The 26,291-nt window shown below is 37.9% G+C and overlaps 2 protein-coding genes across 3 annotated transcripts; one reads left to right on the forward strand and one right to left on the reverse strand.

Moving 5' to 3' along the window:
• Nucleotides 1–706: 706 nt before the first annotated feature.
• Nucleotides 707–15,039, reverse strand: LOC136244550 (uncharacterized). Of its 2 annotated transcripts, none has more exons than XM_066036125.1 (5): nt 14,930–15,039; nt 11,516–11,683; nt 10,745–10,885; nt 10,592–10,687; nt 707–889 (listed from the first exon to the last, which is right to left on the reverse strand). In XM_066036125.1, exons 1-5 carry the CDS (start codon nt 15,008–15,010, stop codon nt 815–817), a joined length of 561 nt encoding a protein of 186 aa, XP_065892197.1. In that variant the 5' UTR covers nt 15,011–15,039; the 3' UTR covers nt 707–814. The 2 variants fall into 2 exon arrangements, with proteins under 2 accessions (XP_065892197.1, XP_065892195.1); XM_066036123.1 differs by lacking the exon at nt 14,930–15,039 and adding an exon at nt 12,705–13,030.
• A 101-nt stretch (nt 15,040–15,140) lies between these two features.
• Nucleotides 15,141–25,497, forward strand: LOC136243998 (golgin subfamily A member 6-like protein 22). The gene is made up of 11 exons (XM_066035528.1): nt 15,141–15,207; nt 15,265–15,300; nt 15,359–15,416; nt 15,490–15,550; nt 16,855–17,061; nt 17,114–18,086; nt 23,168–23,203; nt 23,264–23,321; nt 23,374–23,434; nt 24,024–24,198; nt 24,254–25,497. Exons 1-11 carry the CDS (start codon nt 15,141–15,143, stop codon nt 25,495–25,497), a joined length of 2,976 nt encoding a protein of 991 aa, XP_065891600.1.
• Nucleotides 25,498–26,291: the final 794 nt, after the last annotated feature.

Raw genomic sequence — 26,291 nt, forward strand, 5'->3', positions numbered from 1 at the left:
ACATTTCTGTTCAGGAGGGTCTCTAGAGGCTTCAGGAAACTACTTTAAGTAGTAGATGAGATTTCAGACTTCCAAAGTGAGAGGTAAATGCGCAAGAGAACGTTTCTTGATAATATGGCAACCACATTTACCAAAGTCTGCATAATGGTAAGTATATTCCTTTAAAAAAAAAGTATACGCAAGCCAACATACAAAATTGTAACTGACTGTATGATGATATAACACAGCTAGAAACAATAAAATTTGTATCTGCTTTGCAAAAAAATTAAACAAATGAATAATTTACTTTTAGGAAACTGATGGAAGAGAGCTGATGCACCAATAATTGTATCGATAAGTTCAGAGGCTTTCTGTATGTTTCTAGGATTGCAAATTCACCAGATTTCAATTCAACAAATATAGACCATATAAATTATTAAAGTAGCATAGCTCTAGTTCAGGTCTGTAGTACAAACTGTATATGTGACTGGATCTGCGAAAAGGGGTCTCATATCTCCATGTACTTGGCAATCCATAACTTGACTTGTGAGTATGGTACTAGCCTGAAATTTGGTCACTTTACACTCCTAACATACCACTATTCCTGGATGTCATTTTAAGACAATAGGTTAAACACATGATGAGTTATGACTCGTCAAACTTGGAATTTGGAAAGGCTATATAAGACCCCTTTTGCAAGGCTATAAGACCCCTTTCGCAGATCCAGTCACATATAATTCTTTTTTTGACACAAGTGATATTACAATTATTGTCCAGCAGTATAGCTTATAAACTCAATGGACTATGTACAAAGTCACTACATGTTAGATCACAGTCAGTTGGTGTGGTACGGGGTAGCAGGTCGACTCCATGGACACGAACAACTGTTCATTGTCATCATCTTGGATGGCTGTAAATATAGCACACAGCTAGATGAATGGTGGTTTATAGTAGGGCTGGAATGAAGGTCAACTTTTACCCTCCAAAGCTTTTTGCAAGAAAGCTATCAAACCTTTGAAGCTTTGTTGATTATGTCATGATAGTAATTAATGATCATAACTGATGGGTGTACACCAATATGGTCTTACACTTTGTTGCAGCTGTAGTATGAGCTCTCTTAGACTACAATTTTATCAATGATATTTGCATGCTTCCAAGAAGCACATGGCTTTTTGACTGATTACACATGGCAGTATCCATGGTTACAAAGCTTGGAGGTGTAAAACCACCTTTGAAGGTAGCAAAACCTCTGAAGGTTTTGAAGCCTTTGTTCCAGCCCTAATACAAAGGTAAATACTGTACATACAGGATACCAGAGTGCTGTGGGATGGTAATACTGATGCGATATAATATTATGTTATATAGTTAAAGCACTGCTACATGTGTGTATGGAAAATACAACATGAGGGTGTGTGCTGAGAGGCTAATACAACACAAGGCAAATAGAGTGTTCATCTTGCATGCCTGAACCACTTCAATCAGACTATCAGTTAGTATATGTGTATTCTATTTGTAGTCAACTGGTAGAATTACTGTATTTTTGACTGGTTAATAGCAACGGCTCGTATCATAGCTGCCCCTGGATAGTAGCCGCTTTACAGCCTAGAATTATTGTAATAAGAGTTGCCCTCAGATAAGAGCTGCGGCTTGTATCTGAACATACTGTTGCAAGTGTTGATAAGACACATTTGAAGTAGTGCCTGGCAAAGGAGTTGTTTTAAGCCAGGAAATAGCATTTTTGAGAGAAGTTAGAATGAATGACAGTATTGACAGATGATTAAACAACTTGTGAATCCATATAAACACCACAGGCTGCTGCAGCACAAGCCCATAGTAGCCGCAGATTTTGCTTGCTGAAAGTTATAGTAGCCGTGGCTATTAACTGGTCAAATACAGTAATCCAGCTAGTTTTAGCAATTTACAATGTCACGTATGTGATCAATCCTGTGTCATAACATTCCTTATATAACTGTTCTACATGATATTAACTGTACTGTATTTGTCTAATTATGTACAGCTGTACATAACTGTACAGTACAACAAACTGTACTGTATGGACAATACAGCACTTTGACCCTCCCACGCAAAGTACAATATCATACAACACAATAGTACTGTATATTTGGGATCCTGAAGGTTTGGACTTTTCTGGCCAAAAATATCCAGCAAAAGCAGGTAAAATGTGTCTATAGAATGATCAGAAATGCTTCTGATAAGTTGCTGTGAAAATTTTCACTGAGCAGAATTTTCTACTGACTGATTAACTAACTGCCTACCTGCCTCGTAATTCCAGATAAGTGTAACTTTACAACGGCTAAAGATATGGGCCAGATTTTTTTCACTGTTAGATGTTGCTTCAGCCTGACTGGTGCCTTTTGGCATACTGCAGTACATGTGCGTTAAGGACACCTTGGAACTGATCAATGACTATTAAGGTGTCCTGTTTTTTCTAGGTCAATGGTTTGGGACCATTTCCAAGTGTCAAGATTATGCAGGTGTCCTCATTTTCAAGTGTCCTGACTAACAGGTTCTACTGTATGTACAATACATGCTTCATGGACTTACCTGTGTTCTCCCATTTATCTTATCTTTGCTGACAGCGCAAGGTGTTGATTTATGGTAGCGCCATGTGATAACTTCCCTACATTTGTAGCAGTGAGTTGACTGGATTGATTGCAGAGGTCCTTCTCATAGTAGTCGTTGTTTGTAATGCTGCGTATATAACAGGTTGAACATAGCTGAAAACAAAGTACACTTTTCAATAAGAATTTTAGTTTGGACATGCATTCAGATACTAAATTAATTTACTGGCATGCCTGGCATCATTCTTCCATGGTATGCGTGCGTTATAAACAGCTAAACTAACAAGTAGAAGGAAATTTATAAATTTTAAAGTTGGATTAGGGATCAAAGAAAAAAAGTAATGAAACAAGAGAATAGCTAAAAGTGGTGAAAAGAGAGAGTTTGCCTATACCTGCATGCAGATATACTAGAAGGCATTTCAGTCAAAGTTTAGGGATTGAATGTCCATGTATCTGCAGCCTCTCTTGTTTCACTACTTTTTAGTACTATATTTTTTCAGATTTTTTCACTACTACAGTTGTCATTGGCAGGAATTGTACCCTGGGCCTTTGGGCTAACAGTTCTGTGCTCTGACGCTAGGGCTGTTTGTCTGCGGTTTTAACAGGAATGTAACTCGAGTTTTCCTCTACACCAACGTCTTCAATGTGCTGTAGGGAACGAAAAGAAGCATGAAATAACAAACTTCAGGGGCATATCCAGGATTTTTCAAAGGGAGTTTCCAGATTTGGTAGTGAATTTGATGTAGGGGTCTGGGGCATCACTGACACATTCTGAACATCAAATGCCTCAAAATTTATTCTATGAATATTATATCCTATTATACTTATAGTTGCTTAGTTCCCTTTAAGTCCTATCAATTATGGATTTAATATGGCTGGTCAGGAGTGATCCAAATAGCTATATCCAAATCCACCAGTAATGTTTCAAGCTAGTCTTGCATTTTTAATAAAACTATACCTGTATTCCATTATGAATGTTGTATTAGAGTACTATTGACTGCTATATTAGAATACATATAACTGCCTCTATTAGAGTATCTTGATCTTTATTAGCAAATATGTGACCAGATTTTACAAAATCGATCCAAATTGCACATCAGGCAAAATCAAACTAACACAGCCAGTGGATAGCTACATTATCGTACTACTAGTTTTGACCTTCAAACTATTCAAGGCTGGTTTTAACAGATGTCTTTTCTGGGTGGTGTAAAGATCTCAAATGGCAGTTTCTGGCCTTGTGAAGGGTCTGGCTTGGCAAGAATCAGTGGTTTTCTGGTGGATGGCCTGATAATGTTGGCCAGACATTTTTTCTGCTGATTTTGCTACATATCAGCCACTAAGGAGCCAGCACAGCCCTGTAATCTCGTATCTGGACTCCAATCGTGGTCTGCCTCCATTTTGAAGTCTATCTCTTGCCCACTCCCCACCCCTCCACCCCTTTGTGAGCACTCGTGATACTACTTTGCTCATCCAACTGCTCAGATTTTCTATCTTATTTGGTGGGAAACTCTACAAGCAGCTACAAGTACTGGAAAAAGTCTTGAAAGGTAATAGATTGATGCATCTTTTGTGTAAATTTCATAAGCGTGCTTGCTATCCTTGGTAAGTTATGAGGACCTGAATTCTTTAAAACCATTTATCTCGAAACTTCTAACATACGATTTGAATCGTTTTTCCAAAATCAAGTTACATATATAGTCATACTATTAATTGTTCATTGTTCTCCCTAAACCTTTTAAACTTTCTTATTACATGCACTATAGCTCCCTTCTTTCTATATACCAAACTGTGATGGTTTCACTTTGTCCCCCTCCCCCTAAATATGCCCCGAGTTGTCAGATAATGAGCACTTAATTTTTCTAAAGTCCAGTGTTGAAAAAGTGCTTCAGTTGTCGAGTTAGTGGTGTGATGAAGCAGAATGCCGGTAGATATAGATTTGACTGTTCTATTAGCATCTCTTGATCTTTCTATTGAGTATGGTGGTGCAACAGTGAATTGTGGACCTTTTTAAAAGAAAGCAGTTTAGTTTGAATCTACTGACCCCTGCCCCAACCCCTGGATACAGGTCTGTTCTAATAGAGAATTTCTATAAACTCTACATGTGGCCAACCCGAAGTCACAATTTTAATTTTTTTTGTCATAATACTGGCTTCCAGATATAGCTATAAAGTAAGCACAACTGCATAATGAGTGACACAGTGATATTTACAGTATCTAATATGTGTAGTCAAGTATCGTGATAATCGTGATAGTGAGATGAGGTGCATTATTGCAATAACAAAAAATCATTATCGCACGTCCCTACCTCAAAATTAGTGAAAATTTCTCCCTTGCAATGCAGTACACATCACAGAGTACAGTACACACAATGTGTCTATGGTACGTATCATGCAAAAATTGTAGAATTACTAGGGATGAGCCTATTTAGCTTTTTTTTCCACCTATATTTCTTTCCAGCAATTCTTTTATTTTTCACCTATTTTGCTCAATATTTTGCTCGGGTTTTTTCTATTTTGCTGAGCATCAGTAAAAATTAATTGCAGTATCTCAAGCTTGCAAGCATGTGTGACTGCTCTATTAGAATATTTTGTACATAGTGACTGCTCTATTAGAATATCTCGATCTTTTTTCACCATTTCCTATGAGCTCATGTTATCCTAATTATGCTAATACCATGCGTGACTGTTCTATTAGAGTATCTCGATCTTTATCATACAAAATGTGCTAAGCTGCCATTCCTTGGTGCCCATTTTTCCAATTTTCCACCTATTTTTCCAGCATTTTGCTCTTTGCTTTTACCAACGTATTTTTCCAAAAAATTTGCTGGCAAAATCGGCGCATCCCTAAGAATTACTAGTACTGTAACTATTACATCATAGACACTTATTAATACAGTGCATGATATTTTCAAGTCTAACTTAGTTTTATTGGCTGAAGCTTCCATGAACTTTATACATAACTATCTTTCAATTACTTCATAAGATCAAGAAACTCTAATACAACAGTCAGTCAAATACTCCAATCTAAGTCAGACTGCATGCATTGTAAAGATAGTCTAACACTGCATGCAATTCTCATATATGTGATAATGTGTGTTGTGTGTGTGTTGTGTTGTGTTGTGTGTGTGTGTGTGTGTGTGTGTGTGTGTGTGTGTGTGTGTGTGTGTGTGTGTGTGTGTGTGTGTGTGCGTGCGTGCGTGCGCGAATGTGTGTGGTCCAGTAACTTAGAGTACACCAGTGTACATCTCACACTATACACACAACTTGGGTCAAGAGATAGCTACCTGACATTCATCTTTATAATTATGTAGGAGAGACTTTGAAAAGTCACATGCAATCAACTACAGTAGAACCTCAGTTATCCGGACCCCACTTATCTGAATTCTCAGTTAACTGAACTACAGAAGTGACTGCTCTATTAGGGTAGTTGAAATACTGATAATTTTAAAATTTTTCTTCATGCCATTTATGCAGTTTCAGAGATACGGACTTTTCGTCTCAAGGGGTTCGGATAACTGAGGTTCCACTGTATCTGTAGCAGTGATAATGCATTACTCATAATGGTGCAGTGACACCATCTTTATATAGCTACACAGCTCAGCAACTAATTCTGAAGGATAGTAGTAAAGAAAAATGACCACCTTCCCTCATAAAACTTTTGACAATAAACTGTGGACCAACTTTGCATGGCCTTACTTTACAGGTAACATATTATGTAACTAGTTACAAAAGCAACTTGGCATACAAATAAACTGTTGAAGAGAAGGATAGTATGTACAACCCATTTATGACTGAACCCAGTGGTGGATACAGGGGAGTTGCAATGGTTTCAGCTGAAACCCCCTCAGAAAATATTGCACGCGCCCCAAATTTATACACGATTTATGTGGGTGATAAAATCACCAACAGTTATGCATAGTGTATTACATTTGGACTTTTTCTACCGGCCAAACTTCATACTTTTGCCTTTGAAATCAGTAAAAATGCCATTACAACGTTTAAGAGTGTTAAGCACCTCTAAAATAATTATCGTTTAAGTGCTGTTTTGGCTCAAAACTTTCTGTGAAGGCCAGATTCAAGTATGAAACAATGTTGTAGAGTGATTTTTACTGATTCATTGCTAGCTAGTTTATAAGCTATAGATCTAAGTAGCTACATATTGGCTACCAGGCCACTGAGCTGAGTTATCATTCAACCCAGCTGGACCAGTCTGGGATCACAGTTATTGAAAACTTCCTGAACCTGAAACTCCCTCTGAAAATTCCTAGATCCGCCACTGGAACCTGCTAACACATAAAATTTATAGTGTGTTTACACTAGTAGCTCCAGCTCGGTACAGTACAGCACAGTACGGTATGCTATGTTTTAAGTGCGCGTTTACATTGGTAAGGAAATAACCGTGGTGGGAAAGTTTATACATAAGCACGTGATGGCTAAAGTATCATCCTACGAGATTCCCTCGCCGTTTTCAAGCTTGTTTCAAGCTGTTGCTGTCATACAAGTTACCAGCAATCCGTTTGAGGGACAATATCAGCGGCTACCGCTTGATGGACAGCTCATTTCAAGTCAAATGTGGTAACTGGACTTTGTTTCACATTTGGCCATGGTAGAAGCCATCATATTTACGTACAGCAGCCAAGGATATAGCAAGGATTGTTTCAATTTGTCTACTGTGCCGTGCCGTACCAAGCCAGCACGGTAGAAGTAGCAGGGCCAGGTGAGCCTGGCACGTAACGGTTTGGCTTGGATCGATACCCGTTTACACTAGCAATATTAAGCGTACTGTGGCGTGCTGTACTGTGCCGCACCGTGCCCAACTGCTAGTGTAAAAACACTATTATCTGTCATGTATACACTTACATGTGAAATATTATTAACAAGTATTGTCAGTAATTACTAGCTACTACAGTGCATCTAGGACGTGCAGAATTTGCACAATGGAGGGATTCCAATTGAAGGAATGATTTTATTGAAACAGAAAGACAGAAAAACTTTTCTTGGTCTCAAACACTCCAAGAATATGGCTTGAATAATAGAGTGAGATACTCTAATAATATATGTTGTAATCCTAGCATTATGTGACTGTTCTATTAGAGTATATTGATCTTTGAATTATGCTGGCTAGTATAATATTGTGATCGCAAATTATAAGATATAAAATTGTTATGAAGTGTGTTCATATATGCTCCATATAAGGTTTGTATGTATTTCTTATTAAAGCAGGCTCGCTGGCTACAGGGGGCAGCTGTGGATGTGCTCCTGAAATTGTTTCCAAATAATGTGTGTCTGTTTGTATACTTGTCTTACCACACCCATGTGAGCAAAATAGTTTATGCTGCAAGTATGAGAAATGAAGGCTGTACAGAGCCAGTATTAACCGTCCAAGTAGGCGGTTTATTCATGGAAGCTTAAAATTTTGGTGAAGCGAATTCCTGAAAATAATATATTTACGGTACGATAGTAACTGTATAGTAGGGACCACAAAGGAGTAGGCGTGGTCCACGAAATAATATCACCCAAAAACCAGCCTCGATTTTCCATTACGACGATGAGGCAGTATTGGTGAGGTAAAACTAAGCCCAAACAAGCTTTCAGATCAACCCGAAACACTTTCAACAAGTTGCTACGGAATTTTAAAAATTTTTTATTCAACGGAATTTTCTACTGACTGACTGAGTAACTGACTGACTGACTGACTGACTGATGCCTTCAGACAAGCGTACCGCGATAACGGCTAAGGCTACGGGGTTGCTTTTTTCACTGTTCGTCGTTGCTTCAGCCCGACAGGTGCCTTTTGGCATACCGCAGTACGTGCAATGCATTCTTCATGGACTTACCAGTGTCCTCCTTTGTGTCCCATTCATCTTTGCTGACAGGGAAAGGTGTCGATTTGGCGCGAGCACGTGATGGCTTCCCTTCGAAACGGAAATCGTCTGTATTTTTCATCGTGGCTATTTCGATTGCAGAGGTGCTTTTCAAACAGTTCTTGATTCGTACTGCTGTGTAACGGGTTGAACATAGCCTACAGCGAAGCGTAATGGATACTTTACTTTTCAGACGATAATTAATATGATTGGGGCGCACGGCACGATTTCTGTCTTTTGGTATGTGTGGGTTGTAGAGGTGCTTTTCGAACAGTTCTTGATTCGAAATGCTGTGTAACGGGTTGGGATATCCACGGGTTGAACATAGCTGACAACGAAGCGTAATGGATACTTCACTTTTGAGATGATAATTGATATAGCCGGGGCGCGCGGTGCCTTTTCAGATGCGGTATGCGTGGGTTCACCAATCATAATAAAATTATTTACAAAAAAGTTAACAAACAAGTACACGAAAAAATTTGGAATTTTCAACTAGAGTAGGGACCATAGCACATCGATAAAAAGTACTGAAACAAGTTGGAGTAGTCCATGATATTAAATCACTGTAGAAGTGTTATATCCCTACAGTGCATTTCTGTTATGGTATCTTGAGCACAGTAGGGATATAACACTTCTTATTGTTTTACAGTGATTTAATATCATGGACTACTCCAACTTGTTTCAGTACTTTTTATCGATGTGCTATGGTCCCTACTCTAGTTGAAAATTCCTAATTTTTTCGTGTACTTGTTATATGTTAGGGCTGGGTGATAGTGAATTTTTCAATGTCCAAATGATAGTAAGACACTGTTCACGATAGACGACAGTATAACGATAGTGAAAATCTACTTATTACCTTCTGACACAGAGATATGCAAGGAGGGATGTACTAATGGATATGATTTTGACTAAGAGACTAAACAGCTTTTATAGACTGATTCTTTACCCAAATACTATTTTTACAAGTGTTTGCATGAATATTTGCATATTTTTACATTTTAATTACGGTCCGATAGTAATTTTTCAAATGATAGGTGATACACGATAGTGATACTATCCCGATATTCTGATATGTTCATACTATCCTCCAGCCCTATAATATGCCAATGTAATAAACACACATGGTGTGGCACACCAGTTTCTTGGCCACATGACACACTACTGTGTGCTAAATTATTAATAGCATAGCACGCAGGGTTGATTAATTGCTTTGCCTATGGTACTGCTCAAATGCAACGTTGTCTCACAAGAGTACAAGTGATTAAAAAACTGTAAAGGACATGGCACTCATTTCACCTCACAGGTATTCACCCCATTTTGTTTATGAATACTCGTGAGCAAAATAGATGCCATGCCTTTTAATTAGCAGAGTATTTAATCATTTGTACTCTCACGAGATGACATTGATTTGAGCGGTACGTACTGTATTTTAAAAGGTGTAGTATTAACTGCATGGGTGCCTAGAAGTAGCACAACATAAACTTGTTTCTTTACACACAGCATTTGCATTAGCGCATTCAAATACAAGTTGCAGCTTTTTATGTGTTCTAGAATCACTTCAGAATTCAAAACAAACAATTAAAAGTAAATTACAGCTACATGTATTGTGCACACAAGGCTTTCAGTGAAATTGTGTTTTATAGCGAAAGTGATACTGCTATTGTGACACAAATCATGAACATTAAAATTTTCCATGTCATTACATTCTTACTATGCGATTAGAAACATTTAATAATTCATTAGAATTTGAATCATGCAATGTTTCAGCAAAGACACTTCAAGGATACAGGCAAGAATTAGAGGAAATCATACTATTTTTTACCTGGTTGAACAGAATTTCGAAGTGAAGTACTTGTTGAAAAGACATGGAAAAAAGTTTGTCACATTGTCACAATGACAAAACTGTACTGATACTCAGCATAGGACACTCCTACTAATAATGACCTGTTTATTGTGGACAAATAATGGCAGCTGCTACAACTTGTTTGCTGTTTCCTTCCAGCTGTTAGCTTGTTTACTGTGCAAAATGTGTAGAGTGTTACATGGGAAAACTTGGAGAGGTAATTAAAGGTGGACAATATGTAAACAAGATTAAGAAATTAATGACTATAAAACTATTCTATTCGGAGAAAAGGACATGTATGACACAATACTACACACTACATACACGAGGAATCTCCTGCCACTCTCCATGTGGTTGACTAATTGACTCCCTGATGTATGGCTGATACAGCTCCTGCACTCCACTACTGCCGCCATTCTCCTACATACACAACTCCCTTAAACATACAGCATAGATACAGTATAGTTCAGTATTCACCTGGGGTGGGGTGCCCATCCACTCCCCTCGCACATGACGATATTGTTGCCTCATTGTTGGCAGTGCTGCTGGTGGTGCAGGTAAACTCAGCCAGTGTGGGGTAGTAATGGGGCTAGTATCTACGTGTGGTGGCAGTGGTGGCTAGGGTAGAAAAGAGGAAGGCTTTTCAATTCATGTACATGTAGTCTGAGATATAATCATTATTATATCATTAAAACATATTTTGTCTATGATGTGTGGTTACACAGGGAAGAACATACATACTCATGTAACCCCACTGGTTTTGGTTTGACAAAGGTGAAATAAGAGAATTTGTTCAGATGACATAAGAAGCTCATTTATTTGCATGCAGAAATTCAATTTAAGTAATATGCTCTAATAGAACACAGACAATTGGCAAAGTACTCTAACAAAACAGTCATTTTCACATTGTGACATTCAAATAATAGAGGTTTTCAGATGACTGAGCATCAGCTGTACACAAAAATACCAACAGGGGAAGTACAGCTTGTTACAATCATGGTGCAGACAATGGGAGCTATAGGCATGTTTATACACCATGTACCACTGCTTGTAGCAGCAGCTGCTACTGACATCATTTGGACAGGCATCAGCTATATATTTACAGGATGACCTTGTAGCACAGTACTAGCTCAACTACTTGCATAAGTAAACTATTAAAACTTTACAGTATACATTATGTATGAACTGGGTGTGCTTTAAATAAACATTCTAGAAATAAATTCCAACACGTATAGACAACCATCTCACCTGTGGCCACTCAGTCACAGGCCAAACCACACATCGTTGGCTGTGGTTTACATAAAGTTGGTCTGGACTCATAAACTGTGGCCAAGGGGCATGGGGAGACGGGGCACTGCTGGAATGTGCTGCTGTCATAACTGAAGCTGCCACAGTAGACGCAGGACTATTCTGGACCTAAAAAATATTATCAACAGCTTTATCTGATCCTAACACATGTATAAATCTACTACTACTAGTTACTTTAACTCTACGTACACAGAAAAAGAAGCCATCATTTAAATTATAACTGATGTCTACAAATCTCACCAACACCCAAGAATTTCTTGCACAGCTAGAACTTAAATAAGCATTTATTTTGCCCATTTTTCAGTAGAAAATTATGTAGTAACAGCTCAGTGCACTAAAATTTTTACCTATACCAATCTCAATTTTAAGTTCCATTTAGATAAGCTACAAGAATTTCTCTGTTCCTTGTCCACTGACTATATCTTTCTACTGTTAGTATTCTCATTATTTTATCTGTACATACTCAGTGATTGCAATCTAGCTTTGTAAGGTGTCAGCTCGTGTGCTATCAAATCAGCACAAATTCACTGAAAGATAACACAAGCTACAGTATGCTTTAAACAGTTCCTATGGCTGTGCACATAAAAATATAATAGTTTGAAGAACTGCCAATCGTACAATGGAAATGGAACATTTAAACAATCAACAACTCCTACTTTGTAATTGTAACTTAACACTTATTGTAACTTAGCACTTATTGTTATTGTAACTTAAACTTAGCCTTAAGCGTATGTGTACATTTGTGTCAACTCTGTCTGGTGATTGCTGATATTTAATAAACAATTCTTTTTTTTTTTAAACGGACTTCCCACCCACATGAAAATATATCCAAGCTAGTGGATGGAGGGATGGGAAACAGAGAACTAGCTAATTTATGGTGTAGCTACTGCATGACCTCATTAATGAGATTACCTCGGGGCGGACTACCTCGATTGATATTGATCGGTATATGGTCCCATAAACTTTCAGCATGATTAAATGGCAAAATCTTTTTCAAAGTCATCTGAATACCAAGTCCACTTTAGGCTAGCTAGCTACTCGGCTGCATCTATGGCTGCACATGCATGATGAGCTGCTCAGTACAGAGGCCATCAAGCCGCAGATAGCTATATTGTGTGTAACGACTTACTGTATCAGTACCGCGTGACTGAAGTGTTGTGATGTAGTCTAGGGTAGCTCGGAGCAGAGCGTTCCTGCTAATCTTCCTTTTGGCCGCGCCATTCAAGTTCATAGCGGCATACAACTTTTTGTATGCCTCATTTATTCTGATAACGCGCCGCTTCTCCTTGAGGCGCTTTTCTTTCAGTTTTGTATCATCCCTTCCGTCCATTTCAGTCTTGATCACCTTAAAATGCGTTCGCAGCTCACTCCGTTTATCAATGTGTAGCAGTTGCTATGGCTACTCACACTAGCAAAGCGGCAAGATGCGGTGGACACAGTTCTTCGGCTGGCGGCAACACAGACTGGCAGCGCCCGCCCCTTCACATAGAGATGAGGGTTGTGCGAAGGGGCGGGCGCTGTCAGACTGAGATCGTATATTCTTCGTACACTGAACCCGACCAGACCCTTCAGTTCAGTGAATCGGTTTGTGAAAATGCGGCGTTATTCTCCTCCAACATCTGAGCTTCTATGAAGATGCACTCCTGCACGTTGTCTCTGCGTCCAAAAAAACAACAAAAAAAAGTGCAGGTCACTGTAAAGCGCTAATATTAAATATTAAATTGCTTGAGAACTAGCAAGAGATTCAGGAAGCCTCTCACAACCATTACTGACTCATGCACATGCATACCTTGACTGACTTGTAGCTACAATATACATGCATATAATTCCTTTTTTTTTCACTAGTGTATCTGGTTTCTTTTTATTTTTATTTATTTATTTATTTTTATTTGTTTGTTTTTTTGACAATGATAATATAAATAAACACTTAAACAGTGGGCAGAGAGGCAAACTCTGCCCAGTCCTGGGATGATGGTATTGTTGCCATTACAGAAGCAGCATTGCCACGCTGAACATCAATGGCAACTTTCTGAGTCAAAAATTGGGTGGCCTTATTATCACCAGACTGTTCCATCACCCGGGAACCTATCCGCCTCACTAATGAGCATGCACATGATCCCCAAGCACCCAAGGTCTCAACACATAAAGGGGAGAAGTGAAATGATGGAATCAGAGAAGAATACTTTCTGCACTTAGCTGACTCTGCAGAGTTTGCCAGCCGGCTGGCACCACTTGCAGAAGTAGATAAATTAGATGGGGCCAAGGTGTCTGAACAGGTAAAGTCCCATATAATTATGTGTGCAGAGCATTCAAAACTTAAAAATCAAGAACCAGTAGGACTGTATAGGAGCAGTGTAGGGGCACACCGTGTTGTAATCAGTGAGATGAGATGAAACTGATATTTTCTTAACAGCTCCAAGTATAAAATATCACCTTATAGAGCTTCTGTTATCTACAAACTCCACCATTGGTCACTTCACCCTTTGGTCTAGCTACTCCCCTGATGCACAATCCAGCCTGTCGGAAAATTCATTGTTTCCCATTTCCCAACCGCATGCAAATTCTCTTCCGCATGGTTTTATTCATTATGTTGTAAACTGAACATTTTAAGTGTAGTAGTACTATTTCTAGCAATCAACCGTACAAGCTCCATGAATCAGTCATGACAAGCTGCATGATAGCCCATGGAGCTTTTATACTGTATTTCATGCCCTTTATTTGTTTAGCTCTAATAGCTGTTGTGTGGGTAATAATGGATTTAAAATTAGTAGCACGCCAGCCCGCATGCAGTTTTGATATCAATGAACTTAACAATGAATTTTCTGGACTGGACTCAAGTTTTTTTCTCTTTTTTCTGTCTTTTAAGCACATATTTAGGCAATTGGTTTGTTTTTTTTTAAAATTTTTTATTAAGGCTTTAGCTACAGCACAAGCGCTGAAGGTCTGTAGGGCACCTGGTCCTACAACCTGTTTAAAGTTAATAGTTGTTGGTACATGGTTGTAGCTTTTGCTGTGTGTATTTTAGCACAATTAGTGCAATCAACAGGTATCAATTGCCAATAAACCTTGAAAGATCTTGGAGTGGCCTAATGGCTACAATGAAAAGTGAAGCTAACTGGGGTAGCTAGAAATGATGTACGGTAAACACCTAAGCTAAACACCTTTCTTAGTTGGAACAGTTGAGTGTAGCCACAGATAATTATTATTTTTTTTAGCATAAATTTACCGTTTTCTATGGTGTAGTTGCTGGAGAGGCGCTTGTAAGAATAGTTTTGTAAGCGCCTGCGCTTAAAGTAAAGTCTAAGGCAAACCATCCACCTCGCCATCTACTGCCGTATGGCAAAACTAACTCACTTTAAGCATCCTGTTCAAGACCTCTGTGTAGCTCCGTGTATAAGAATACCAGAACGACGAGAGTGATGATGAAGTCGACATGTTGCGTGTTCATGGCAACGCGTTTATTGTGACGCAATGATTGCGTCAGTATCACGTGTACTTACTGTTGCTATCAACGCGCGTCTTCAGTAAAGCGATTTCGAGAAAGCTTGTGCGAATTCTCTTTGCGATGATTGTGACGGATATGTTACGTACAGTATTCAAAAAAGTCTCGACTTTGCTACCTTCTGTTTTAGGTAGGTGTGGCTAACTACACTTGCACATATATGCCCATTTATTTGATAATTTGTTAGGTACGCGAAAGACGACTTTGAATACATTCAGTCAGAGTAAGTTACAGTAATTCAGGCTTTATATATTTCATTATTAACTTAATTGTAAATATAGCTGGTGACTTCAAGGGAGCTATAATTCCAATTGATCATGTGTTGGATTATAAGCAATGGTGAGTACCTGAGTGAGGCCGGTCACATGTAGTTCTGTGTATTAGCTATAACCTGGTTAACATTTTATTACAGGGTTTTTTGCGTACCATTGGGTGCTTATTTTTTCTCCTTGTGTACCACTGCTGTAAAGGAGGTATGTCTGTTTATACACACGCACACAAAATAGCTACACTATACATATATGTACGCACTCACACACACACATATTGCACATAAGTGTGTGCTTGCACACTCAAATACACACACACACATGCACACATACTACATACTTTCACACACAAATGCACGCATGCATTTACACACACATACACACACACGTATACACCTGGATAGCAGACAACAATACAGTGATGCCCTTCTGTCTCACGGCAGATGAATCATCATGTTCTAGAGCACTCGTGCCTTGCCAATGATGACACACACGCACATGCGCAAACAAAAATGCTCACAAACACACAATGTAAAAACAGAGTAAAGCCTCTGGCTGTTGCATGCATGGTCACATCTTCCCAATGGAGCACCTGTGCACTACTCAGGTCATGATCCTCTTAGGACATGTTATAGAGTGACTGGTGACATGTAGGAGGCTGTACCAAGCATGGATACCAGAAGTTTCACCTGAACTTCACCTGTTAGGCTACACATGGCTATTAATGAATTTTTATTTTTTGGCATTTCCCCACAGTTAATATCAGGCACCCATTGTTATTTAGTACAGCTGGGTGAGTTCCTTTCCCAGTGTACACCAGGTTTCCATTTAATCAACTGGGTAGACTGCTGCAACACAAGCAAAGATTCTTGCACAAGGAAACAACAACAACTGCATGGGAATCAAATTTGGAATCCTACACTCTCCAGCCACTTAGCTGGCCATCCATCATGGTCATCACTGCCACCTCACACACATGCATGCACGCACGCACATACACTGACACACAAAGCAAATCTTCTGCAAAATACAGCAACTGCCATCCAGTGAACTAGTACTGTGCACCTGGAATTCAGGCACTGCACAAATCCTCCTGGGGCACGGAACACACATGCAAGCACTCAACATATCCAAGGCTTTTGCTACCATTGAATGGTCACACTTAGCACTGGGCAATCTGTGCAATATATATTCATAAGCTAAATGTCATTATTATCCCACAGAAGGCTACGACGTTTGGTACTTGAAGTCCCATACTTGACATGATGCACAAACCTTTGTTTTCCCAGCTAATACATATAAATGTAGCAGGACAATGATATTCTTTGAAGCAAAATCAGCAGTAACCATGCAGGGACATACACACATACACTGATACACATCTGACCTATGTAGACATATTCTATATTACATACAGTGGTGTATTACATGACCACTGGTATGTTGTGCATCATTTATGCATGCAAAAGTGTGACTTGCTTTATTTTTGTGCCTCACGTGTACTGCAGGTGGATACAAAGTCTAATTCTGACAACATGGAGTCAGGTTTTGGGATGGATTTCTGCCAGCATTTATATGACAGTGAAACTACCTCAACAGATGGGGGATGTTATTCTATGATTAGATGTGCTGTGAATAGTAAGGTAGAATCCTTGCAAGAGCAACTGCAACTTGCAGAGGAAGGTGAGTATGAACAATATAATATACAATTGGAGGTATTTTTATGGTACAAAATTAGGCTTCAAGGAGATTGTTGAAATCTATTAGAGTAAACTGTGTAGTCTCAAGGAAGAACATACTGAACAACTGGAGGGACAAACGAAAGAATTAGAAGAAAAATATCAAAAGAAACTGGAGGAGGAAAGACAGCAAATGAAGAAAGAACTAAAGGACAAGTTGGAAGAGCAGAAAATTGAGATGGATAAAGAACAAAAGAAGATGGAAGAGGAACAACTATACAAGCAACAATGTGAATTTGCTATTAAAGAGGAAGACTACACCAAGAAGATTGATGAGCTGCAAGAATATTATGAGAATAAGCTGCATACTGTGATGGAAGAGCACAGCAAACATCTGAAGATAGTAGAGGAAGAATATAAAGAGGAGCTGAATGAGGAATGGAAAGAGTTGAAGGAAGAAATGGAAGTGAAGTTGGAGAGACAGAAAATAATGATGGATGAAGAAATTAAGAAGGTAGAAGAGGAATGCCAAACTAAGCAACAAGATGAAATTGCTCTTAAAGAATATGAATACAATGAGAAGATTATTGAGCTAGAGGAACGCTATGAGAAAAAGCTGCGTAATTTGAAAGAAGAGCAAGACGAACAACAAATGGAGAAACAGAGAAAGGAAATAAAGAAACAATATCAAGAGAAACTGGAGGAGGAAAGGAATACGATGAAGAAAGGCCTGCAAGTAACATTAAAGAATGAGAAAACAAGGACAGATGAAGAACAGAAGAAGGTGAAAGAACAACAGCAGCAGGAATTCACTATTAGGGAAGAAGAGTACAAGAAGAAGATTGATGAGCTACAAGAAAGGTATGAGAGTAAGCTGTGCAGCCTGAAGAAAGAACAGAACAAAAAATTGAAGGAACAAAGAGAAGAATTAGAGGAAGTATATCAAGAGAAACTGGAGGAGGAAAGAAATCATCTGAAGGAAGAACTAAAATTAAAATTGGAGGAGCAGAAAACAATGTATGAAGAGCAGAAGAGGATTGAAGAGGAACAGCGAAACAAGAGTACAAGAAGAAAATTGGTGAATCGGAGAAAGTTTACTGGAAGAAAGCAAAAGAACTAGCAGCAAAAGAGAGAAATATGAACAATTTGGAGAAAGAGTTTCAACATTTGATGGAGGATCAAGAGTGGAAGATTTGCGAAATTGAGCAAAAACACGAGAGGAAGGTACGCAGACTGCAGGAAGAATGGAGGCAGAAGTCAAACTAAAACAATTGTATTAAACTTGAAATTAAACATATTACATAGCTATAGGTCAAAAAACAAAATAAAAATGCTAAAAATCACAAAAACATATTAAAAATTTTAAAAGAATTTGTATACTATTTGTGTGTTGTACGATTGCAACAATTAAAAGCATGCAAATGTTTTGGTCAAGCAATTTTACTCTAACCATGACATGTGTGGCTTTCATGTTCAGAAAAAGGCAATGTGCAATAGATTATTAGTATAGTACTGAACTGTAATAGTTGAAATGTTACAGATATTTGATCATTACATCATTAATACCAGCCGTACTTTTCCTGCTTGTATTAATTCTCTTTTTAACATATAGTCTGTTGTTATGAAGATTGCATGCATGTATTCAGCTTTTGTACAATTAAAAATGACTGCAAGTTAATACTGTACACTGCAAATGTTTATACATGTATTTGAGATGGAATGTGGTGGGATACAACAGATTCTGAAGTGTGTGCTCTATTGAAAATTATTAACAGTGTCAAGTAAACGTACTGTCCTATATAGTTTTCATTTTACAGAGTGTACACATATGTGAGCTTCTTTGATTTACAAAATACATTAGTGAAATTCTAAAACAGCTTGACTGTTAAAACTGAAAGACGCACCCACAAAGGTAAAAGTAAAGATCTAATATCTGGGGCTGCCAAGAATAAAATGTTATACATCTCACTATGATTAACAGAGATTTAACGTTAGACCTTTATATATTCGGTTTGCTATATTTTTCTAATTAACCTGTTAACTCTCCACGGGGACTTATAATGTAGCTGAATGCTCCACAGAGAGACTTGTTACATTGTTAAACTATCCACAGGAACACTACATAGTTACTCTCTAAAGGGAGACTTGTAATGTACTCTGCTGCTTGACTTGTATGTAACTGAAGTCTGCTGGGTGATTTGTATAGTAATGTAGCTGAACTGTCTACATGGAGACTTGTAGTTGAACTCTCTATATACAGGAGGCTTGTAAGGTAGCTGAACTCTCTACTAAAGGTTACTTGTAATGTAGCTGAAGTTTCTACAGGGAGGCTTTTAGTATTAGTATTACAGGTAAAGAAGGCTCAAGGAGCCTGTTAAGCCTGAAAACAAATATATAATTAAATTGCATATAGCAAAAACTTTGAACTAACTGTAAGTAAGTATATACAACATTATAATTTATTATACAATGAAGTATACCAGAGAACTTTTAAAATCTATAGTGTGGGGGCACAGTGGCGATCCTAGACCTGATCAACAGGGGGGGGCAAGTAGGGAACAGCATAACTATTGTTGTTTGGCTATAGTATAAAGTAGAATTTCAGGGGGGTCTGGGGGTGCAACCCCCAGAAGCTGCAGGATTTTTGCAATTTAAAGGCTTGAAAACAGCCTAAAATTTATTCTAAAAACATGAAAAATGCTAAAAATAACAATGCCAATCTATACTGCAACTTTTCCCCAAGATTTTTTAAAAGTTATTTTTTAGCAGGGGGGGGGGGGGGGGCATGGCCCCCCCTGGCGCCCCCTTAGAATCGCCTATGTGGGGGCATTAACTAGATGATTGGGTGAACTGTTCCAGTAGTTGATAGCTGTACAGCTTGAGTTTGTAATTGTGACCCCTAGTTGTTGATTAAGTTGTAGTAATTAATAACAAGTCTGATTGAAATGGTTGTGTAATATTATGGCTGGTAAAAGAACATTATCACATCTCCACGCAGTCTATGGTATTTAAGTTTAAAGTAGTGAGGCGATCATTGTTTGTGTGCAGTTTTGAAGATCATGGACCAACTTTGTGGCTCTTCTCTGTACTTTCTCTGTACGTTCTCTGTTTGTTCTTGATCTACGTACGTAGAATGTATTGCAGTCCCCAGATGATGTTGCCATAGCTACTCTAACAATATACGTTAAACATATAGTAATATGGTCAAAATACTGAAAGGTCTTGTGAATAACTGCTAGTCTGTTAGCTTTCTTGGCAACTGTGCAGTCGTATGGTTAACTTACAACATCACAAGATGTAATAGAAGTGGCATCAATTAAATATTCATCAAATCTGTAGTTGAGGTCTCTACTGAGTAACTTGTGATATTAGCTGCATGCACTATTATAATAAATATAGTACACTATATAGGTTAGCTGTAATGTAACCAAACTCTCTACTGGGTGACTTGTATGGGGGAATTAATTATTACAATACTGCATGTATCCTCTGCTGGAATGTATATGGTCAAGCAGACCTAAACCATATGCATTGTAATGTATATAAGCATTGTGGGGTATATGTATTTAATAGTTATACCCTTGGGCATATATATCGTGCAAATCCCTTGTGGCTATACCATTCAGGTCTGCTCACCTACTAGGTGAAGAAAGACAACCTGCATTCACCATATTACTTTTATACAGCGTTATGTAAATGTCGATGGTGTGTTTAAATTGTGTGCACAAAAAAGAAATGGCTGTAGGTTTTGCTGGGTGTAGTGATACCATTGCTATCCAAATAGCCCACTTTGTGGATGCCTATAGTAAAGTAACCTAAGGTGCTATAATAAGTACTTATGAGAATGTATGGGCCATCCTGTCATGTGGTTGAAATGTGCTATGTAGAAAAATGATCCCCACATTGTGAAAATGATTATTTAGTTACTATAGGCAGTATTAGTCCTTTATCCATTTGTGACCTTGTAAGATTTGGAAAATACCATGAGCAATAGAAGCAACCTCGTCCACTACTTGTCAAACTCAACCGATCCATTGATGTATCAGCGCTGTTGTTAAAAGCAAGATCTCTACCAAAAAACATTAGAATAAAACCAGACATGTCTCAAGCTGACAGGCTTGTTGAGTCTCTTCTTCTAAAAGAAAGATGGTCATTAATTCAAAACAGTATTGATCGCAAGGTCATCAAAATTCAAAGCAACAAAATTTTTGTGCACAAGAAACTTCATGGCCAAGTTATGAATTCAACTTTTGTTCTATCTCAGTCTCATCAGCTCATTCCAATGGACTCTTCCAGTAGCTAACTGACTATATCCAACAAGATTCCTGAATTTTTGTAGCTAACTAATCAGTTTAATTATAGTGTATGTATGTGTGTATGTATGTACATAATTAAGTCTTGTTAGGCTGCTGGTACAAGTTACAAGCAGACCCTTGGTAGTTCTCTACCATAAAGTTTAAATAAATAAATTAAATAAATAAATAAAATAGCCTTTCAAGAAGAATAGCTATGCCTATATCTATGTCCATGAATGAATAGCTTTTCAAGAAGAATTGCATGCATGATGTCATGTGATTCATGGTACATAAAAGGTATAGAATTTTATAACTTCTAAGCAATTGGTATGGCAGGATGGTGCATGGGTCAGGAAGAAGTGGTTCAATTTCAACACACAACTGGTCTTTGTTCCTTAGATGAAAATTCATTATAGTTGACTGTTCTATTAGAGTATTTCAATTTTTAGCAGCTTCACATAACCTTCTGGTTAATTCCTGGAACAGATTAGCTCTTCCCTTCTTGTTCCATCTTTTCATTGCCCATGTGTACTTAAGATACAATTTCACCTGCACTGCATGTGGCTTCCACCAGCTCTCTAGCTAAATTATGGAGGGGGTACTTCAGCACCCCATGCACTTATATATGAGTGTGATTGTAAATTATGAAAGCAGCTAGCTAGCTAGCTAGCAGTGTGCTCACACATATCTGTTGCTGGGACATTGTATATACATGCTGCAGTGACAACTGAGGTATGGAGATGAATGTGCTCATGTGTGATTCCACTGGTCCATACTACTAGAACTGCCTTGTTGGGATTTGGTCACTGAAAGCAGTCACTTGTATTACTACCATAATAAAAGAATCCTCAAAACAAATATCAAGTCTACAGTGAAACACACTAAACTGTAAAGATCCATGATGCATAGCAAATAATGATCCATCAGACTTTCACCATGAAGAGTTTACTTAAGAAAACTATCTGGCAGAAGATTTGTGATGGGAATTTCTCTGTAAACACACAGGAAGGCTTAGTTGGCACCTCGCCACATACTGTACTTATATAAAGGATTCTTTTAGCCACATCACTCGTCTTGTTGCTTGACATGTCATCAGACATCACATACTGAATATGGTAACAACACATAATATAATAGTGTTGTGAAGAAAATTTGATTGCTGGACAACACATACATGTACAATAATGGTGAAAAGTGCAAAAACAACTAGCTGGCTGACTTTAATATTGTAGCTAGGAATGATGTAGCTATGATAGATAAACACCTAAGCATAGCCTAAACACCTTTCTTAGTTAGAGCAGCAATTGACACTTATGCTTTATCAGTTTATGGCTTGGGGGAGCCATTATAGAACATAGATATTATAGCTTACGAAGCAATAATATCTATGATTAGAGCCTTACTGTAGAGGCGCTTGTGACATTAATTTTATAAGCGCCAGTGCTTACAGTAAAAACCAATCGCTTTATTGATGCCATATGGGGAAACCAACTTGCTTTAAGCATCCTGTGCAAAGTCCTCTGTGTAGCTTGTTAAAGAATACCAATACGACGAGATTGATGATAGACGCGACGTGTTGCGTGTACATGGCAACGCTTTTTCTTGTGACGCAATGATGGCGTAAGTATCACGTGTACTTGCTGTTGCTATCAACGCGCGTCTTTAGTAAAGCGATTTCAAGCAAGTTTGTGCGAATTCTCTTTGCGATTTACTGTGGTGATTGTGACGGATATGTTACGTACAGTATTCAAAAAAGTTTCAACTTGGCTACCTTCCGTTTTAGGTAGGTGTGGCTATAAAGTACACTTGAACAGGTAGCTATGTTCATTTATTTGATAATTTGTTAGGTACAAGAAAGACGACTTTGAATACTTTCAGTCAGAGTAAGTTACAACAATTCAGACTTTTAGATATCATGTAAACTATTTACCTTTTTAATATAGCTGGTGACTTCGTGGGAGCTATAATTCCAAGTGATCATGTGTTGGATTATAAGCAATGGTGAGTTTATATGTAATTCTGGGTACTAGGGTTAACATTATTTTTATTACAGGGTTCTTTGTGTACCATTGGGTGCTTATTTTTTCTCTTTGTGTACCACCGCTGTAAAGGAGGTATGTTTACACACACACACACACACACACACACACACACACACACACACACACACACACACACACACGAGTGCAGTAGCACAGTATACTGGAAGCACAGCACAGCTCGACTAAAATATCCATGTAAGCAGCCATCAATCATACCGTACCAAACTAGTTGGTCACAAAACAATATGTCTTGCTTTCAAAAATAATGTCTGAATGTTTGCGTACTGAGCAGAAAATCACTGAAAAATCATGTGACCTCGTGAAAATGGCTGTCAGATACTGAAGTAAAGAGTGTTGAACTGTGCTATCGTGCTTGAGTTTAAGCAAGGCTTTTGCTACCGCACTTACCTAACAAAACACCGGGCAATCTGTGCACTTTATAATCAAGTATTTAATGTCAATCTTTACTATATTACCCAACAGAAGGGGTACTTACAGTCCATGTGAGGCACAAAAACAAGCAATTTGCATTTTTGCATGCTAACAAGAATGTTATATCAGTGGCCATAAGAGGAATATACACCATTGTATGTAATAGTATATGTATGTCTACATAGTAGATGTGTATGTGTGTATATGTCCCTGGTTATACTATATACAGGTGGATACAAAGTCTAATTCTGACAACATGGAGTCAGATTTTGGAATGGATTTTTGCCAACGGTTATATGACAGCGAAACTACCTCAACAGATGAGGGATATTATTCTATGATTAGATGTGCTGTGAATAGTAAGGTAGAATCCTTGCAAGAACAACTGCAACTTGCAGAGGAAGGTGAGAATGAACAATATAATATACAATTGGAAATATTTTTATTTTACAAAATTAGGCTTCAAGGAGATTGTTGAAATCTATGAGAGTAAACTGTGTAGTCTCAAGGAAGAACATACTGAACAACTGGAGGAACAAAAGAAAGAATTAGAAGAAGAATATCAAAAGAAACTGGAGGAGGAAAGACAGCAAATGAAGAAAGAGCTAAAGGACAAGTTGGAGGAGCAGAAAATTGAGATGGATAAAGAACAAAAGAAGATGGAAGAGGAACAACTATACAAGCAACAACAGCAACAATGTGAATTTGCTATTAAAGAGGAAGACTACACCAAGAAGTTTGATGAGTTGCAAGAATACTATGAAAATAAGCTGCATACTGTGATGGAAAACCACAGCAAATATCTGAAAATAGTAGAGGAAGAATATAAAGAGGAGCTGAATGAGGAATGGAAAGAGTTGAAGGAAGAAATGGAAGTGAAGTTGGAGAGACAGAAAATAATGATGGATGAAGAAATTAAGAAGGTGGAAGAGGAATACCAAACTAAGCAACAAGATGAAATTGCTCTTAAAGAATATGAATACAATGAGAAGATTATAGAACTAGAGGAAAACTACGAGAACAAACTGCAAACTTTGAAAGAAGAGCAAAATGAACAAATGGAGAAACAGAGAAAGGAAATAAAGAAACAATATCAAGAGAAACTGGAGGAGGAAAGGAATACGATGAAGAAAGGCCTGCAAGTAACATTAAAGAATGAGAAAACAAAGATAGATGAAGAACAGAAGAAGGTGGAAGAACAACAGCAACAACAGCAGCAGGAATTCACTATTAGGGAAGAAGAGTACAAGAAGAAGATCGATGAGCTTCAAGAAAGCTACGAGAGTAAGCTGTGTAGTCTGAAGGAAGACCAAAACAAAAAACTGGAGGAACAAAGAGAAATATTGGAGGCAGTACATATAAAGAAACTGGAGGAGGGAAGAAATCAGCTGAAGGAAGAACTAAAAGTAAAATTGGAGGAGCAGAAAACAATGTATGAAGAGCAGAAGAGGATTGAAGAGGAACACCAAAACAAGCAGCCATGTGAATTTGCTCTCAAAGAAGAAGAGTACGAGAAGAAAATTGGTGAATTGGAGAAAGCTTACTGGAAGAAAGCAAAAGAACTAGCAGCAAAAGAGAGAAAGATGAACAATTTGGAGAAAGAGTTTCAACATTTGATGGAGGATCAAGAGTGGAAGATTTGCGAAATTGAGCAAAAACACGAGAGGAAGGTACGCAGACTGCAGGAAGAATGGAGGCAGTAAATCAATTTTGAAAATAAACATAATTATTACATGCATAGCTAGGTTAAAAAAACAAAATAAAAATGTTTAAAATTGACAAAAACATATTAAAAAATTTAAAAGAATTTGTACCATTAATTTTGTGTTGTGTGATTGCAACAATGAAATACAAAATGTTTTGGTCAAATGGTTTTACTCTAACCATAAATTAATATGTGTGGCTTTCACGTTCAGAAAAAGGCCAAGTGCAATAGATCATTAGTTTAGTACTGAACTGTCAATAATGTTACAGACATTGATCATTGTATCATTAATAGCATGCAGCCATAATTATTTTTCCTGCTTGCATTCTGTTTTTAACATAAGCTGCATGTTGTTATGAAGACTATATTCAGCTTTTGTATACAATTAATTAAAAGACTGCATGCATCCTAGATTCTGTACACAGTGTATGTTAATGTGTGTGAGATGGAATGTGATGGGATACTGCAGGCTCCAAAGTTTATGCTCTATGTATAGGTTAGGAACCCAGCCCAACGTTCTGCATGGGTTTTAGAAACTGAGGTGAAGTTGAGGTTTCTAAAGTTAGAAGAACCAAGGGCATGCAGGTTCCTAACCAACTTAGAGCATGGAGCTTGGTTTGGTGTAAACTTTATTAACTGCATTATATTTTTGAAACTCACAATCAAAAATACCGTAAGTTTCATAACTAGACATTTTACTAAAGTGAACATGCTTGAAGTCTGAATAAATTACTCAGCAAGTTTCTAACCAACTAGGGGGTTTCTAATATACCAGGAGGTTTCTTGGTGATA

Source organism: Dysidea avara, chromosome 14 (assembly GCF_963678975.1).
Source record: "Dysidea avara chromosome 14, odDysAvar1.4, whole genome shotgun sequence".
Classification (NCBI taxonomy): Eukaryota; Metazoa; Porifera; class Demospongiae; order Dictyoceratida; family Dysideidae; genus Dysidea; species Dysidea avara.